This window comes from Hesperophylax consimilis, chromosome 22 (genome assembly GCF_061612785.1).
Source record: "Hesperophylax consimilis isolate HC1 chromosome 22, BYU_Hcon_1.0, whole genome shotgun sequence".
Taxonomy (NCBI): Eukaryota; Metazoa; Arthropoda; class Insecta; order Trichoptera; family Limnephilidae; genus Hesperophylax; species Hesperophylax consimilis.
Window position 1 is genome coordinate 30824969 of NC_142857.1, and position 20359 is coordinate 30845327.

Below are 20359 nucleotides of genomic sequence, written 5' to 3' on the forward strand. Positions count from 1 at the left end.
TACCATCAATTCACTATCAGTACATAAATACATAATACATTTCTCGCACAGGAATATACATCAAATAATATTAAATTAACACCAATGTCACAAATTCGCGATTTGGTGTAAATCAGTTTAACATTATTTCATGCTTTAAATACTCGGTGTATAATTTTCTACAGCTCATTAAATATACAGGGTGTCCGGGGTAAAGTGCGCTAACTTCTTCTTCCTACTTTTTTCCCATACAACAACTTTATTTACCTTAAAACTACCCTAAAACGTTTGAATTTCGAAATAAGTATCAATTTCTTTTTACTTGTACAGTAGATCCCCGTTAATTTCGTTAACTTCGATAATTCAAAATTTTCGCCAATAAAATATTCACAGAAAAATGTTTGCATACAAAATGGTTTTTTAATTTACGTTTCGTAATTCGAAATTTTTTTTTGTCCGCGCACGAAAGTATGTTTGTGTAATTTAATCGAAAAAATTCGATTTCTCAAAAATAAATCTGAATCTAAAAGACAGCCATGGCACTAAAAATGTATTTTTACTTGGCTATGCATCATCCTAATTAGTATTATTATTTTGTAAATCTTAATCGATTTACACTGGAATGCCGTATTCTTTCCAATTTATTTCGAATATCCGATTTGAAGGGCCGAGAAAATTCATTTTACCCGGAAATATGTCGTAGTTTTACTTTAATTTTCACCAAATATCTGAATTTAAAGGGTCGACCCCGACCGAAATTTGCTGCGAAGTTTCGATTTACGCGTAAATATATTGTATTTTTAAGTATTTAACTCTTATTATTAACTCTTTTCAATACAAAGTTAACTCTTTAAAAAACAAATACAATAAAAATAAAACAGGCAATGTAGGATTAGGTTAAATGAAAGTACATTACAATAATATTGTTTACAAATAAATGTTCAAGTTCATTTTTTACTTTTATTCTTGATCTGACCCATAAGATGGTTGAACTGTTGATCAGCATGATGAACGTCTTTTTCAAGAAAGTAGTAAGCTCTTCCTGAACCTTTTGTTGTGGGAGGGTCAACGATATTAAAAATATTTTGTAGTGGAACAAAACAAATATCTTCTTTTTGATGTGGCCAGTAAAAGGATGGAGCTGGGCCAAAAGGATGCATAAACTTGATTGATACATCACACTCGTCTTCATCTTTGGAAACCACAAGTCCAAAAAACCAATGGTTGTCATATACGCAAGCTACATAAGAGTTTGTACAAATTTGTACCATACTTAGTTGCTCAGAGCGATTTCGTTCCCCACTGAAGTTAAAAATCAAAGCATAATCTGAATCTGAACTTATCCTTTTTGTGCCAACTTCATTTTCAGACAGAGGAACAAAGCAGTGGAAACCTCGAGTGCCTGGTATTGTTTTAGCTTGTGAAAAACGCTGCTGTAATTGTTGCCTGCAAGTGAATAAGCTTTCTTTTCTCAGCAAGTAAAAATATATATTTTCTACTCTCGACTGACAAAACTTAAAAGTTTTGTCTACAGTTGTGATAGTGTTGCCAGGGCCAAGTTGCAAACTTTCTCTAGTTAGAAGACGTTTTACTGTTCCACCTATTCCATCACAGGGAGATTTCCCATGACTCGTAGCAAAAAACGACCAACATGCTTTCAAGTTGAAGTCTTTTTGATGGTGACACAGATTTAAAAAGTTTTTGCAGTTTTTATATTGCGCTGCGCAACCATCAGTAAAATAATGAACACTTTGAATTTGGGGAAATTTTTGATTTAAAAATTGAGCAACAATTTTTTGAGTTTCGTAAACGAAACTTACATCATGTTCCAAGTCATCTGAAATTACACTCAAGCTTGACACTGTGAGATCTTTGCCAGGCTCTTCACAAGTGTAAATTACCACTGGGTGGAGTGAACAACTGTCTTGCGTCCAGTGGTAACCCTGGACTTCATTCTGGATAACATAGGAGAAGTTTTCACTGAAGTCTAATAACACAACAGCTTCATTTATCTGAAGCTGTGCTTTTAGGGACTCTTTGAGATATTTTGATTGAGACTTTGTTATAAAAGAATGAGGAAGAAGTTTTACAAGACTCTTCACAAGATGTTCTACATATTCATGAAAGGGAACTGTAACTGAAACCTGCTGTGTTCTATCAGTAGTTACCCATGCACTGTATGTAATTTCATCTTCTTGGTCCCATTCTTCAAATTTTTCTAACAAATGTTTCTTAAGGCCCAGGCTACACGAGCGGTTCTCCCGCCGCGGGAGAACCGCTGTAAACCGCTCCAGACACAATTTACTATGAACGTTGTATGGCCCAGGCTACACGAGCGGTTCTCCCGCCGCGGCCGCTCGCGGTTCACGGGCGGGAGAAATTCGACCGCCGCATGCAGCGGTTCTCCCGCAGCGGATAACCGCCACGTTCATACTACACGAGCGGTTTCCCCGCTTTTGCTCATTCCCTGCGAGAGAGCGTTGTTGGTCGGTCGTGCGCGTGAAGGATTCATGTTACAACATGTTTGATACGGAGCGATTCATAATAGAAATACAAGATCGGCCTGCTTTATATGATGTAAAGTTAAATGATTACGCCAATCGAGAATTAAAAGCAAAGTTATGGATGGAGATAGGACAACAAATGATGGATCATTGGGATGATTTAGGACCAGAAGATAAAAACAGATCTAGTGAGTATACTTTTTATTCTTATACAGGGTGACCTCAAAAATGTTAGAGAAACTTTATAGGATGGTTTTGTATCGATAATGAACATTCTAGATCAGTTCCTATTAATTGAAATATGCTTGAAATTGTTTGGTTTTGCGATGCAGTTAACGTGAGTATGAATAAATGTACGCGAATTTGACGATTATAATGAACGCTTCTCCATCTTGAAAAGTTTCACCAATATTTTTGGGATCACAGGGTAACCATATGGCATTTACGAATATACAGTTTTTTTTAAATCATAAACGCTAAATAATAATGTTATAATAATTGAAATTTAATGTTAGTAACCAGCGTCTTAATGAATCATCCTGTTTTGCCAAGGAACGGCACCAGGACCATTGAAGTATCGAATAAACGAATCTCTTACTGTAATGCCAGTAGATCGGCCTGCAACTGCCTGAACTACATCGTATTCTTCGAAATCACATTCAATCGTGTCTTCAAATCGATACCCATCTCTGCGTCTTACAAAGTTGTGTAGCACACAAGCTGCTTTTATAATGGGTATGGCACTCGGTGGATTGATCATGATGCTTGAATGAAAAATTCTCCACTTGGCGCTGAGAATACCAAACGCACATTCGACAAAACGGCGAGCTCTTGATAATCGATAGTTATAAATTTTCTTGGGCAATGTTATGTTTCGTAAAGAAAATGGTCTCATAACATTTTTGTTTAGACCAAACGCAGCGTCACCTACAAATACAAAAGGCACAGGTGGTTGTCCTATATTGTCAGGAAGATAAGCGGGCTCTGGTAGATCTAACTGAGAATTTATTAACTTTTGCCCAAAATTTGAACTTTTGAAGATTGATGAGTCAGCTTCTCGACCTGGAGCACCAATATCAATAGATGTAAAACAGTAGTCTGCGTCCACCACTCCAAATAAAATAAGAGAATGGTATTTTTTGTAATTAAAATATTTAGATCCACCTTTCGAAGGGCAAATAATTCTAATATGTTTGCCGTCCATGGCGCCAACGCAATTAGGGAAGTTCGCTACTTTGTAAAATTTCTCAGCAATATTGATCCATTTTTCTTTATTTGGTTTTGGCATTTCTAAAGGTGCCAGTTCTTCCCAAATAGCTTGACATGTTTCTTTTACAATAAATGGTATGGTTTTTCGTGAAATTTGAAAATCGTATTCCAAATCTGTGAATGTTCCTCTTGAAGCCAAATATCTGAAAAAATAAATCATTGTCATCATCAGCCAATATTGTCTACTGCTGAACATAGGCCTGTATCAGAGCTCGCCACAACGTAAAAAATAATAGATGCATTATAAATATAATATATTTTTTTTTTTACAGTAAAAGATCTCATGAAGAAGTGGAAGAACATCAAAGACAGTTATATGAAAGAAGTAAAATCAGAAACCAACACAGTGTCGGGACAATCAGCACAAAAAAAAAAGATATATTTATTTTGACCTCTTGTCCTTTTTACGCCCTACTGCTGCCAGTACTTCAGACGAACGTGAGTCTAATATTTCTCCTGTGGTTTTAACACAAAATCAGGAGATAGAAGCAGATGTTCTAATGAGACCACCTCAAGAAAGACAAGTTTCTATGAAGAAAAAACAAAAAGAAAAAAATGCAATTTCTCAAATAACCAAAATTTTGAACGAAAGTTTGCAATTGCAAAAAGATAACAAGGATAAGGATGAAAAGGGAAATCGTGCATTTCTTATGTCGTTTTTACCCATTATGAATTCGATTACACCAGATTTGGCTATGGAAACCAGATATCAAATCACCAGTTTATTCAGAAATATACAAAGAAAGCAAACAACCTACGCAAATAATTAAAATACAAATCCCGATATTCCCAGCAACTTGTCTGAATTTATTTACCGCAGAAACCAGGATGGGAGCTCAGGCTCAAGAACGTATTCTGAAGCATTTTCTCCAATAAGCAGAGTAGCATCGCCACAAAATGAGACTGCTTCTGACACATCACAAGAAAATGATGATTATTATAATATTATATCTTACCTACCTCTTCAATAAATTACTCTGGTCTACTTTTTATTAATAATTTTTTTTAAATAAAATAATAAATAATATTATGTGATTTTATTTACCTGAGTGTGATAGCCAAGCGTTCTGCAGGTTTGATGGATCGTCGCATGTTTGTATCTTGTTTGTTAATACTATGGCTCACAATTGATAGAAGTTCATCAAACGAGTTCACAGACATTCTGTAGTATGTGAAGAACTTTTGAGGATTATCTCGGTGTACACTAAACATTAAATGAAATATTCCGGAATTTAAACGATTACTTAATATTGGTGCCACCCAAACACTACGTCGTTTTTTTTTTTTTAATAACTCTATTAAAATAAGCGCTGCAAGAGCAGTGATCATTGGCGGATCCATTTTGAAGAATGAACCAAATAATGTCCGCGGTCGCTTTCTCGAGCGGTTTCCCGCGGCGGGAGAACCGCTCGTGTAGCCTGGGCCCGTCTGTAGCGGTTTACAAGCGGTTCTCCCGCGGCGGGAGAACCGCTCGTGTAGCCTGGGCCTAAGATTTTCACTAGATGTTGAACACTTATCGCAATGTCGAAGCATACAGTCTCTATTGTTCTTTGAGCACACTAAGTAGTCCATTAAATCATTGTACGTTTCTTCACTGTCACAAGCATTAAGAAGCAACACTACATTTTGATGAATTGCACAAACGCAGACAGAATGAGAGCCTGGAGAACCTACTGGCACACACCATTTGGGACGCAACCAACAAAATTTCGAAATCCCAATTTTTGAAGCAGGGTATTCAAACTTGAAGGTAGCATAAAGTTCATTCAGGTTACAAAGCAATAGTCTTTTTTGTTCATAAACATTTTTGGTTATGCTAACTTTATCTTTTTTCCCTGGCATAACACGAGAAAATTCATCGTTTTGGTAGAAATTTTTAACCAAAGTAACTGTTCCTTGGTCTAATGGTTTTCCTTTTTTTGGATCAGGTAAAGCAATGATACCATTTTCATTTAGTAGCTCTCGTGCTTTACGAACTGAGTATTCACCAACACTGAATTCTTCAGCAACCTTTTTTCTACTCCACGAAGTTGGAGCGAGAGTTAGAAGCTGAATTCTCTCACGGCGTGTAACTTGTGTTTCCAATTTTTTTTTAACCAACTCAACAAGCCTGTCCATGTCATTAGCTTTTTCTTGAATACATCTTGGTATTTTTGCATCACATTTTACTGGGGAAAATTCTTTTTCTAAAACTTTACTTACTTTTTTCTTTAAGGTTGAACAAGCAGAATCTAACTTCCGTTTAGCGTAACTAGACTTACTGTGGGATGGTATTGCATGTAGTTTAAATGGAGATTCTCCAATGTCAGTTAAAGAAGTGTTGATTTCTTGTAAAAAAAATTCTTTGTTTAAAACATTTTCAACTTCACTTATGTCTTCTTGAAAAGTGTTAAGCTCTTCAATTTCATTGTTAAGGTTTTGGCTCTTACTAATTTTTGCTCTGCATGCATTACAAATTTTTTGTCCAGGGATTGCTTTATTAGTTACTTTTAGAATGGTATTAATGTTCTCTGAAAATTCCAAGGGTACTGTTCTCAAAGTTTTTGTAATTTTCCTTTTGTGGCTTTGGAACGGGTCAAAACAAGCTTTTTGAAATGTTTCATATTTATTTAAGTTAAATATTCTGTGGTGCTCACAAATGTTGAAAACCAAGTCTGTAGATACAAAACTTCTTTGTTGAATAAGCTTTTTTTCAAATTCACTTAACAAATCCACACTCGTTAATTTCTCTGACTTAGTATAACTTTTTTTGTGACATTCAGTACCATTATGTTGTCCCACACTACATTTAACTAAACTTGTTTCGATTAGAGACATTTTAACAACGTACACCATAACATGAAACAACTACTGTATTTATATAGATGATCACTGCTTTGAAGCTGACTCAGAACTAAGCACGTCAGAGGAAACAAAGCATGTAGTATCCTGCAAACTTAGTGATGAGGCAGATAGTAATTTTCATGTTCTGTCTTGTTCTTGTTGCAGATACATCATTTCCATGTAGTGACTTGTCTCTAGGACTGTTTCTTTGATATTAGTCCATTCATTCAACCTATATTACTAGCTATATACCTAAACTATAACTTGCCCAATTACAAACTAAAAATAGATATAAAAAAAAATCACAAAAAGTTTGAAAAAAGTTTAAAATGGATTTTATTTATTTTTGTATCTAGATTTAAAAAAACCTAGAACAATTCTGTATGATAAAGATTTCTTATTTTAAAAACGTTTCTACACTGTGAAGCACACAAAATACCAGGAGTTTTATTTTTTTAGGTTGTACTATGTTTATTGTAGATAAGAATAAAAAAAAATTACAAAAAGTTTGAAAAAAGTTTAAAATGGATTTTATTTATTGAAGCAAGTAAAATGCCATGAATTTTATTTTTGTATGTGATTCTATGCTATTTGTAGATATGAATAAAAAAAAAATTACTTCATTAACACTGTACCTTCCCGAGATATTGCTTTTTTGTAAAGTACCTTTTCCGTCCCAAAAATTACTTAAAAAATTACTTTTGGTAATTTTTTAAAGTCAAGTAGATAAATGTAAAGGGTTTATTTATTTTTTTCTGCAATCAGCATAGTTTTCTTGATAATATTGAAAATTTTCATTGCATTTGCACTATAAATGACAAAGATACAATTTTTTTTCATTGAAGGTACAAGCTCTTCCGGAGTGCTCGGAATATGTAAAAACGCTTATTTTGCCCAAACTTCAACTGCCCATAAAAAAAAAACGAGTTGAGGTAGGAAGGTAAAATTTGGTATATTTTCTTATCTATATGGAAGGATTAAAAATTTAAAGTTTCATCAAAATCTGAGATGGTGGGTGACATGGCCTGGATGATTTGGTGCGGATCGACCCATTACTAAATTAGATTTATGAGGAAATATACCATATTTTTACGATATACACCAATTATCTGAATTTAAAAGGCCGGCCGCGAATAATTTCTGCTGAGAAAATTCGATTTACGTGGAAATATAAGACATTTTCACGAATTTACAACAAAAATCTGAATTTTAAATGGCCGCCGCGAGCGAAATCGGCTGCGAAATTTCGATTTACGCAGAAATATATCGTATTGTTACAAATTTACTCCAAAGATACTACCTGAATTTGGAGGGGCGGCTGAGGAACTTAATTTTTGGGGTCTTTTTAAAAACAAAAATTTATTTATTAAATTTTGAATGAATTCGTTAATTCGAAATTTGATTTTTGAAATCCCGTGGATTTGGAATTAACGTGGTTCTACTGTACTAGTTAGGGCACCCAAGACACCCTCTATTCTGTTCTAACAATCTATGTAAAAGTCCAGCTGGATGTAAAATGAAATAAATAAGTTTTGTAATAAAACGTTTGTTGCAGGTGGAGGAGGCTTCCAAAAAGAAGAAGGGACTGGGAGAACTGCTGTGGGGGAGGGCTGCTAAGGAGAACCTGCCGCCCTCTCTCTCCTCCACGCCCACCCCGCTGCGAGACCGCCAGATCAACAAGTTAGTATCATTCATTATGGTTGTGGTTTTGATTGTAACTCAGGTTCATTGAGCCCTAGAACTTTTGCTTTGAAAATCAGTTCAAAAATTGGAACTGATTTGTCGAGAATTCAGACTATCCCAATTTGACGAGACAGGAAGTGAAATAATGGGTTTCCCTCTTTTTACCTCTAATTTTATTAATCAATTAATTAATGGAACAGCTCATATTGTCCCATAGAAATCGTTGTATCTCCCTCCTTGTCATGGTGAGAAATGTGATCTAAAAGAAAAAACATCATGCTTTGTATTCAAATCTAGAAGATTACCACAAAATAATTAAATGAAACCAATGAACCTATATGAAACCAAAAGTTCCGAATGCAATTTGAAAAAAAATTATGAAACTTTGTGAATTTTTCACTAATAGTTTTTATATGAAAACACAAATCTTATAATAAATTTGTCAAATAAAATGTGTGTGTGTATTTTTTTCACTATTAGGAATTTTAGTTACGAAAAAGCCATTGTTAAAACTTTATTATGTTTGCATTCAAAATTTGAATGTAATATCGGAATGGGAGAATTTTTTTTAGATAAAGTTAGCTATTATAGAGAAATGTGTTACGATATAAATGTGAAATGTATTTAAAAAATAAGATATATTATTTGATAAACAGAAAACAGTGAAAAAAATAAACAAAATTTTTAGTAAATTGCTTATTTTCGTCTGGCAATTGAGTGTATTCTGAAGATTTTCTGTTTCGACTCTTCACCGGTTAATCCAATTCGACCTTCAATGCTCCCAACACTCTGAACAACACTGAACTAGCGGAAATTACCGAATCAGCTCCTCGCGTTTCAATGAGAAATTAATATGTTATAGTACCTCTAGTCTGCATTAGTATAATATGTATGTTTTCAGGGAACTGAGGGAGCAGGTGTCTGAGCTGCGTCAGCGCTTGCAGTCTGCGGAGAGGGGTGAGGAACCCGACGGAACCCCTCGCACCAGGTCTGTATTCGCACTGTGTCATCTCACTTACTCCACACCTTAAGAACACTGCTGGATAGCTGAGCACAAAGTCATAACAACAACACATGCGCCCCCAAACTAAGTAGTTCACGCAGAAGCCTTATTTGTGGGCCCCCTCGATGGAAAAGGCCTCGATGTGCCCCGTGTACCAGCGCGTTGGCGGCTACCCTCGCCTTTGAAGGAATCTCCGCAGGATACTGAAGTTGGATGCTGAGGTTGGATTCAGGATCGTGATGTACGAGAGATCCTGCTCTGCCCATCCGAGTTGTTCCACGTACTTTCTACGTAGTTTGTTAGATTAGCTCCATTTTACGTCGGGTCCACAGATATGATGGTTGTTTGATTTTTATTTTGCAAATGCTAACTACTAATTCATAATTTATTTTGGTTAAATAAACACTACAGTAGAACCCCGTTAATTCGAACCTCAATAATTCGAAAAAACGCGTAATTCGAAATTTTCGCCAAAAAAATTTCCGCAGAAAATTTTTTTCATACAAACATTTTTTTAATTCGAAATTCGTTAATTCGTAATTCGAAATTTATTTTTGTCCGCGCACGAAAATTTGTTTGTGTAATTCGAAAAAATTTGATTTTTGCGAAAATAAATCATTTTAATTTTAATATTTCGTAAATCTGAATCTAAAAGTCAGCCGTGGCGGAAAAACGCCGAAAAATGTATTTTTACGTGGTTATACATCGTCCTAATTAGTATTATTATTTTGTAAATCTGAATCGATTTACACTGGAATGTTGTATTTTTTCAAATTTATTTCGAATATCCGAGTTTGAAGGGCCGAGAAAATACGTTTTACTCGGATATATGTCGTAGTTTTACGAGTTTACACCAAATATGTGTATTTAAAGGGTCGGCCGCGACGAAACTCGGCCGCGTTTTTTCGATTTACGCGTAAATGTATCGTATATTTACGAATTTATTTATAATATTTGAATTTAAATGGCCCGCTGCGACGGAAATCGGCCGCGAAATATCGATTTACGCGTAAATATATCGTATTTTTACGAATTTATTTAGAATATCTGAATTTTTAAGGGCCCGCCGCGACGGAAATCGGACGCGAAATTTCAATTTACGCGGAAATATATCGTATTTTTACTAACTTTACTTCGAATATCCGAAAAATTTCGATTCACGCCGAAATATGACATATTTTTACGAATTTACTTCAAATATCTGAACTTAAAAGGCCGGCCGCGACGAAAAACTGCCGATAAAATTCGATTTACGCGGAAATATTTCATATTTTTACGAATTTACATCAAATATCTTAATTTAAAGGGTCGGCCGAGACGGAAATCGGCCGCGCATTCTCGATTTACACGGAAATATATCGTATTTTTGCGAATTTATTTCGAATATCTGCATTTAAAGAGCCTGCCGCGTCGGAATACGGCCGCGAATTCTCGTTTAACGCGGAAATATATCGTATTTTTACGAATTTATATTTGAAATAAAGAGCCGGCTGCGACGGAAAATTACCGCGAAATCTCAATTTACGCGGAAATATATCGTAATTTTACGAATATCTCAATTTAAAGGGTAGGACGCGATTAAAATCGGCAGCGAAATCTCGATTTACGCGTAAATAAATATTTAGCATTTTTACGAATTTATTGCGAATATCTGAACTTAAAGGGCCCGCCGCTACGGTAATCGGCCGCGAAAATAAAGAAATAATTGGGATTAATACGAATTTACTCCTAAAATACCACTCGGATTTGAAGAGGCGGCCGAGAAAATCGATTTTCGGCGTTTTTTTTTTTTTTTTTTTTCAATTTTTTTTCAAAATTTCGAATTACGTGGGAATTCGTTAATTCGAAATTTGATTTTTGATGTCCCGTGGATTTCGAATTAACGAGGTTCTACTGTATATGATTGCTCCTAACCGACTCTTTTATTTCAGAACAAAAATGGAACCTTTCCTTTTCCCAATGACAGCACAAGCCTTGCCCCACTTTAACCTGAGAGGATCTCATTTGCCCCGGCAATAGATTTTACATAAAATTTAATACCCCTTGCCTCATATGTTATATTTGGCGATCAACATTTATAAGTTATATACACTTATGGTGCTCATGTTATAAAATGTAAATTGTTTGTGCTTTTCAGGAGTGGCAGCTTCCGCAGCCTGAAAGCCCACCGCCTGCTCGAAGACTGCGCCTCCTCTACCCCCAGCACACCCTACGCCCCTAGTGCCCCCATTGTTCCCTCCGTCACCGAAAGGTAACGCTAATAGGGGGCACATACCCAACACTGCCACTCTGGTCAATTACCTCATCTCGTGGTATGAGATATCGGAGAAGAATAGACTGCATTAATAATAATAAAAACGCTGTTATCGACAGTCACCGATTTAAAGATATGGAATAGTAATACTATTTATATATTCCTTTCAGTAAGCAGACTTCCCTTCCGGATCATCCGCTGATGGAGGGCTGGGTGCGAATTGAAAAGTAAGTCCGCACTATTGTATTACATATTACACTAGCGACATACATATGTACATACATTATCCTTATGTTGTGTTTCAGGGAGGGCCTACTGGAGCGCGTGTACATGGAGCTGAGGGGTTGCGGACTGAGCTGGCGCGGGGCGCGGGCCCCCGTACAACTGGGCGGGGCGCGTGTGCTGCCGGCGCCCCCGCCCGCCCGCCTGCTTCTGTCCAAAGCTGAGGCCAGCACCGCCTTTCTGGTCAGAATTCTTATGATTATTTTAACTCAATGGGTGATTATTAATAATATTATATGAATAGGATTACCAAATACTTATAAATGTATTTTTGCAGTTGGAGATACCGGATTCTCTAAGCCTGGTGGTGGTGTGCCCCTCGGAGAGCCAGCGCTCCGACTGGATCACGGGGCTGGCCGAGGCCGGAGTGCAGATGCAACGGGAGGAAGGAGGCGGGGGCCAGACATGGGGCCGCCAGCTCGCAGTCTGCTCACACGCACCTACATTCCTGCTGGAGGTGGACAACGACGTGCTGCTCATCGGTAAGCATTTATATTTTTTCCATTAGTTTTCCTAGAGCTCTCCCTAGTTACTTTATTCACTGTGTTATTACGTTTTCCAGGTACCGACAGAGGCCTCTCGAGCTGGGTGCGCGGACGAGATGGAGTCCCTCCTTTGTCCTGCTGGGAGCACGGGGGCGTAGCGGCCGCCGTCCTGGCATCCCCGCTAGACGCGTGCGTGTTGCTGCCCATCGGTGGTGCCGCACCGCGTCTACTGTCCCTGCGCCAGCTAACTTGTGCTTTGCGAGCCCTTCCCTCCTCCCGCCCCGCCTTGCCGGCTCCTGCCCTCGCAGTGTCCCTGGAGGTGGGTGAAGCCTGCCTGGCCCTGCGTCTGTGCGCACGCCGCGCCCTACTGCTATTGACCACCGCGCGCCACCTGCACCTGATGCCACACTGCGCGCGTACCGCCGCCTTCCTACCCGGCCGACGCCTCGCGCTACCCGGCGCGCCGCGCGCCCTCACCCTCACTGCACACACGGCGCTGCTCGCCGCACCTCTGCCACTGGAGCTGGACCTGGCCACCCTGGCACTGGAGGAATTCCTGGATCCCTCGGACCCCGGGCTGGGCAGCCTGCGCGGGCGCTCCCCCCTGGAGATCCTGCGAGTGCGTGACGGGGCCAGCGATGGCTGTGCGGAGTACCTGCTGTGCTACAAGGAGCTGGGGGTGTTTGTGGATGGCTACGGGCAGCGCTCTCGGGCGCGTGACGTCACCTGGGGACACTTGCCTCTCTCCTTTGTGTTCCGCAAGCCCTTCCTGTACACCTTCCACTCCACTTGCCTAGATATCTTCCTGTTGGACGACTCCTCCTACCGTCAGAAGCAAGGGGAGCAAGATGACGAGAGTGTGTCCACCATGTCTACGTCCACAGCGGCCACAGAGCGAGTCACCATCCCGCTGCCGGCTCCCAAGTTCTTGGGCAAGTCCTCCGCTAAAGGCTCCGTGTACGTGTCCTCGTCGACCGACAGAAAGAGCTCTCAAGTTCTGGAGTTGTACGGCGGAGACGCTTTTAAGAATAATTTGGGGATGTCCTTGGAGACGTTGAATTCCAGCTCGGAGGCGGAGGTGTCCAGGCAGCCCGAGGAGTCAGAGACGGCATCCGTGTCCACCGCGGAAGAGGAGGTCGGCACAGACTTCCTGGCGCACATCCGCCAGAAGGCGCGCCTGCTCAATTCCATTAAAAGCGAGGCCGACAAGGTGAGCTCTGTGGGGGGACTTCTGGCAGGGGGGACCCGGGGGTGCCGCGAGGAGGGCTCTGATGACTCGGAACTGAGCTCCTCCTACGAGGAGAGAGAGAGGGAAGCCCCCGTCAGCAGTGACTCTTCTAGAAAACAAGTTCGTTTCCACCATCGCTAGATCTCCAGTATTTTTTGTGTGCGAGTAGCTGACAATTGTATATTATTGGAGGATGATATAAGTTAGGAATATATTATTATAAGTGATACAATACAAATCTTGCCATTGGATTCGTTGCAGTGTTTGATTTGTAGATACATACAGATATAAATTCTGTATTCGTGCGTGTACTTATTGGTAGAATTATAGAATAGTTGTGACTGTGACTTGGTCATTGAATGATGTACCAGTATTTATAATTTTGTCTCAATAAAATTGTTGCAATATTTCAACACGTTTAAGAATTAGGGCGACCAAGGTAGACTTTAATTTGCTTGTGTAACAATGATTTCCATTGTTAATTTTATTTATAATGCAAATCTACATTTATTTTTAACTATAAAATAAAGATTGTGACTTATACCTGTTATTATTTATTTTATGAAAATTCATGTTACTCTCTTTTAACACTCCCGCTCCGAAGGGGGGAGGGGGGTAATTCACTTCCCCCAAATGACAGTTTTTGTGCGATATCTAAGTTATTTTTTACATCATATACTCTATAATTTATGCATTCCTAGAAAAACAGTAATATGTATCTGAGTGTTACGTTACTGGGAAGAGCAAACGTATCAGCGACATATTTGGGGACCTTAGTAATATAGAGTCATACATGATATTTAGTTTTGGGTACGTAAAGGTTATTTTGTGTATGCAAACAAATTTTCAGCAAAATTTTCCACTTACACAAATATGTGAAATATTTTGTGTCCTCATGTGCATCATGGTCACTCCTGATGCTTGGAGCCCTATGGAACATTTGATATATTATTTTTCGAGTCCTGTGTCCTCAATGTGTACCATTTTCACAGCATCCCCAAAGTTGACATATTATGCTTTTAAGAAAATTATTTTCTATCGAGGCCTTCTGCATGGAGTAGATGTTTAAACAAAACCAGTCCCTGGTCACCGTCTCCAACAAATCATCTCAAGGGCGCTTTAAATATTAGGTTAGTACTGCGATTGCTTGGGCCCCGGGCCTGATGATTTATACCTTTCTGAACCCTCCTCTCACCGTGCCCACAGGCCTAGAGGGGCCCAGTCAGCATTTGCTAAGGCTTATTACGTTTCTCGCATCAGCTATTCTTTTTATTTTACATAAGCATTTTTGATGGTTTAGAAAGATGCATTTCGTGGGCAAGTAGACACCAGCTAGGATAGTTTTGATAGCCTATTTGCATGTCAAGATCAATTAAGTACCCATTGTCTTTTTTTATTTGATAGTTTGGTTTGAATTTTTTTGTTTCTTTTTCAATATAATAAGTATGAGCCGGTTTTCCACGAACCTTAAATTAATGTTTCAATTCAGCAATCCATAATTTTGTAAACGATATAATTATCTTGATATTCCCAAAGACACGAAAACTTTGTTATATTAAGATGATTAATATAAGTTAAAAATAATGAAAAAGTTGGCTCAACACTTTTTAAATGCTTTATTTTGATTGAAAACACGTATAATATAAATAACTTTGGCATTAATTTTACTACATTTCATGTTACAACAATAGGTAAAGTTCCAGAATCCCGTTTCAAGCTTTACACAAAAATTAATGAAATTAATTTTGAACTTCGACAAAAATGGAACATTCATGCATATTTTTTCATCTCCCTCACATAGTCGTTCGCGAACGACTCACTCATAAATAAACCACTCACGACTCACTTCTACATAAATTTTTTTAATTTTTTTTTTTAAATTTTAATATAGATCATAGTTACATAAATACATACATATTTTTCAAAATATAATATTTAGGTACATAGTTGGTCATGTATACCTTATCAGAAAAGAGGAGCTCTTGTGCCTGATAAAGGGACTGGGACACGGTCAAGCGGCTTGATCGCAAGCACGTAGTTTATTGTCTATGGCACTTTGTGTCAAGCATTTTGACCGTGTACCGAAGCTGGCTTGCAAGCATTGCGCAATTCTACGTGCTTGCGGCGGGGCTTGATGCGAATTTATATTTTTGTGGGAATAGACAAACGACAATAGACAAATAAATATCACGTATCATAAACAATGATATAAATTGAATAAAATTGTTATATAATAGGTACTTAGTTATTGTTTTTGTGTTCAATTTGTAGAAATCCATCTAATTTAAAAATTCTGGAAGTATTTTAGTATTTTTTAATAATTATGACAGCGGTTTTCAAGGTCATTAATAATCAAACTGTAGAATAAATAATTTTCTGAATTTTCAATGGAGAAAACATATTTTTTTGTATGAATACCGCACAAGATATTCATACAAAAAATAGCTGTAGCCTGTAATACACTTTGCAAATGCTCATGGGTAAAGCGGTACCTTAACTTGTACCATTCTTGACACCAAATTCGTTTCTTTTTATTATTTTATTCAAACATAAAGCTAACGTAATGGGACGTGGACACGGTCAAGCGGCTTGATCGCAAGCACGTAGTTTATTGTCTATGGCACTTTGTGTCAAGCATTTTGACCGTGTACCGAAGCTGGCTTGCAAGCATTGCGCAATTCTACGTGCTTGCGGCGAGGCTTGATGCGAATTTATATTTTTGTGGGAATAGACAAACGACAATAGACAAATAAATATCACGTATCATAAACAATGATATAAATTGAATAAAATTGTTGTAAAATAGGTACTTAGTTATTGTTTTTGTGTTCAATTTGTAGAAATCCATCTAATTTAAAAATTTTGGAAGTATTTTAGTATTTTTTAATAATTATGACAGCGGTTTTCAAGGTCATTAATAATCAAACTGTAGAATAAATAATTATCTGAATTTTCAATGGAGAAAACATATTTTTTGTATGAATACCGCACAAGATATTCATACAAAAAATAGCTGTAGCCTGTAATACACTTTGCAAATGCTCATGGGTAAAGCGGTACCTTAACTTGTACCATTCTTGACACCAAATTCGTTTCTTTTTATTATTTTATTCAAACATAAAGCTAATGTAAGAGCCAAGAACGCTTTGTCTTTGACAGATTCCATTTTGCCGCGAGTCACGAAATGACAGGAAGGCATAGAAGTACATATACATAGACCACCACGAAATCACAGGAAGGCGTGGCCATGCTTGACGGAGAGGCTTGATGCGGGCCAGGGGGGGTCGACTCCGACCTAAATTTTGGTCCTAGAATGGTGGCGGTTTGGTGACGTCATAGCAATATTTAAAATGCCAATATCCAATAGGAACACTTTGAACGCCATAGAAGAACTGAGTTGTATAAAATGGGATATCTGTGGTAACAAAAGTCAAAAGTCAAAACACCACATGTTTATGGTTATATTCATGGTTCTTCGCCGACGTAAATATTTGTGAAAAGTGAAAGTAGATTTGTTAAAATGCCTCGCTAATTTCGCTGTAGTGTCGAAAGCTGTGAGGATGTTGTTTCAGTGCGACACGACAATAACGAGAGTCTGTTTCGGGAATGTGCGTGGAGAATTGGCAGAATAGATTATATTTATTACCCGATTTTGGCAAATTATGCACATGTTTGTAGTTCGCATTTTGCAAAAGAATTAAAAACGACGTGGCTCGTTGAAAAAAGATGCTTTGCCGACCCTTAATCTTCCAGATATCGGAATATATCGGGATTTACCTGGTGCACAAGGGACCCGGGATGTTAACCAAAATGCAGGTGCGAATCTCCCTCTGTTTGTTTAATGTTTCTAATGTAACTTATCATTAACTTTATTTATTATTAGAGAGATAGAATGAAAGAATAGACGTTGATTTGAGTCGTTATTATGATAAAGATATTCATTCAATAGAATTATTATTTCTTCAAAGCCAGCAACTGAATTACAGATATAATATTCTATGTTTTGTTTGAGTAATGTGATGTTTATTTATTTCAGATTTCTTCCCTGAACCCAGCAGCGGGCTCATTGCTGCCAAAATGGACGTAGAAGCGTATACCTTCATACGCTTCTATATACAACTGTTTTATTTTTCTCTAAATGAAATAATATTCTAATATTCTGTTTTGGTGTGTTAACATTTTAATCTCATTTAAAATGTGTTTTGTGTTTACACAAGCTTGTATGTCCCTTTTTTGTGTTATCTGTGTTTGAGTAATAAAATAATTCATGCAATTACGAGTTTTTCATTTTTAAATAATATTTTAGGCTAATAAATTGGGACCGTATTTATATTGTCTATGGTAGTACCGTTTTTTTTTTTTTACTTTCCTCTATCTTTGGTCGATGGTTTGTGACGTCGTGACAACTATTCCCTTCTCATGCCCTTCTCGCCCTTCTCTTTCTTTTTCTCTTAGTTCCAAAAAAATCCGTCGGACGAAATATGTTCAGTACTAAAAGCACGAAGATGACGATCTAGGTGTAGGTTCATTTATGATGCGGGCTGTCAAGCCGCTAAGCATAGACAATAATAGACAACAATAGACAAAAAAACTACGTGCTTGCGATCAAGCCGCTTGACCGTGTCCCAGTCCCTTGCGGGAGCCACGATTCTTACTTAGATTCAATGTTATGTGTAAAATATAATATATATATATATATATACATATATTTTTTAATATAAGTTTTTTTGGAAAAAAAGTTTGATTTTATTTATTTGTTCTTGTTGGTTCGTAATACAGCGCAATTCAAATGAACCACTCACTTCTATTTTGTAGTGTGAGTGGCATAAATAAACCACTCTCTAGATCGATATCTTCGGGCTTTTTGTATGGCCCCATTTTGTCACCCCCTTAACCACAGATAAAACGGTCGTTTGGTCCAGACAGGTAAATATATTGTGGACCATAAATAAATCTCAAGGCCATTCAAAAAAGTGCAAACATAGACAATATAACTGCACCCAGCTAACATCGTTCATTCATTAGCCCAAAAAAATTATATTTTAAAAATAAAAATATTGGATTGCAGGAAAAGGAAAATAAAAAAAACTCACAGCTATGCACACATTTTTTAATTTTTTGTTGTTGTTTTTATTGTTTAAGTTATAACATTGTTACATTGTACATAAAATTAGGAAATAATAGGTAATAGTGAAAAACATAAAAATACTTTTTATTTTCAAAAATACAATGGACAGTAATACAAAACAGGGTCAGTACAACCGATGTTTTGAGCATTGATTTATCATTGAAGTAAAAGATAATACTAATATATCTAAACAAAACATGAAACAGAACAAGACACAGAAAAATAAAAAGTAACGGTCTCAACTAGGAATCGAACCCAGGATTTCTGTCTTACTGCAACAACTTAATAGGATTTAATTTGACCTTGCACAAAAATACAAGAATATATTCACAAAATACATATTCAACGTGTTGAAAGATATTCATTATGTCAAGTAATAAAAAAGGGAGCAAAAACAAAACTTCTTGAGCGAGTTTCACTGCAATATAAATTAGGTGTATACCTTCAGAATATTCCTTCAAATGAGGATTCCACACTGTTCAAGCGTACTGTAGGTGATCTTATAAATATTAGAAGAGTAACAAATTTAAGTGTTAATTATTATTGCCACAGCACTAGAAGTTATTCAAATTCTCCTGCAAGGGTTTCATATATTATAATTTCCACAGCTTTGTCGTCAGCAAACATCATGGAAAATGCTGGTTAAATCTGAATACTTACATGATGCAATTCTGGAGAGGTTTAAATGACCTTGTTTGATGTAATCGTGGCTTTTTTTTAGCAGTTTTAACATCCTAATACGTGGTTAGTATCGCGTCGGAATACGGATAGGTCTGAAAAGGAAAATTAATTAAATTATTAGCCAATGACGTATATTGAGGAATCAGGAACATTGTATCAAAGAACGAGAGGTTAGTACCTGTATTTAACAACGGGTTCGGGTCCTTCTTTCAGTTGGTGGAGATAGACAGGATATTAGATGATGACTGGAAGATTAAGCGTTGCCAAGCATTCTTTTTAATCCCAAAAGTACCGTATTTTTGCTTTGAATTGCGAAATGACATCCACAAACAAACGTATTTCTTGCTGCTTCTTGCTAGCACCGGATTATCGAATCCGTCTGAGCAACCTTTAACACAACACGGCATTAATTTATCACCTTGAAGAATTCTAGCACGCAACATTATTTTTAGATGGGTTAGACGATTTTCAAAATTCAAAATATTTACGCTAAAAACTTCAACTGACTTCGACTTCCGAAATGGCGTCTTGGAAATTACCGTTAATGGGACGTGGACACGGTCAAGCGGCTTGATCGCAAGCACGTAGTTTATTGTCTATGGCACTTTGTGTCAAGCATTTTGACCGTGTACCGAAGCTGGCTTGCAAGCATTGCGCAATTCTACGTGCTTGCGGCGAGGCTTGATGCGAATTTATATTTTTGTGGGAATAGACAAACGACAATAGACAAATAAATATCACGTATCATAAACAATGATATAAATTGAATAAAATTGTTGTAAAATAGGTACTTAGTTATTGTTTTTGTGTTCAATTTGTAGAAATCCATCTAATTTAAAAATTTTGGAAGTATTTTAGTATTTTTTAATAATTATGACAGCGGTTTTCAAGGTCATTAATAATCAAACTGTAGAATAAATAATTTTCTGAATTTTCAATGGAGAAAACATATTTTTTGTATGAATACCGCACAAGATATTCATACAAAAAATAGCTGTAGCCTGTAATACACTTTGCAAATGCTCATGGGTAAAGCGGTA

At 37.2% G+C, this 20359-nt stretch overlaps 1 protein-coding gene across 1 annotated transcript in view; it reads left to right on the top strand.

Annotated features, from left to right (window-relative positions):
* sti (citron rho-interacting kinase sticky) overlaps positions 1-14046 on the top strand; it is a 52545-nt gene extending 38499 nt beyond the window's left edge. Inside the window, exons 17-23 of the mRNA XM_089645499.1 lie at positions 8131-8255; positions 9160-9246; positions 11399-11512; positions 11686-11742; positions 11821-11980; positions 12075-12279; positions 12360-14046. Of these exons, the coding sequence (XP_089501625.1) occupies positions 8131-8255; positions 9160-9246; positions 11399-11512; positions 11686-11742; positions 11821-11980; positions 12075-12279; positions 12360-13651 (2040 nt within the window). The 3' untranslated portion in view covers positions 13652-14046. The remainder of the gene's footprint in view (positions 1-8130; positions 8256-9159; positions 9247-11398; positions 11513-11685; positions 11743-11820; positions 11981-12074; positions 12280-12359) is intronic.
* The last annotated feature ends 6313 nt before the right edge of the window (positions 14047-20359 follow it).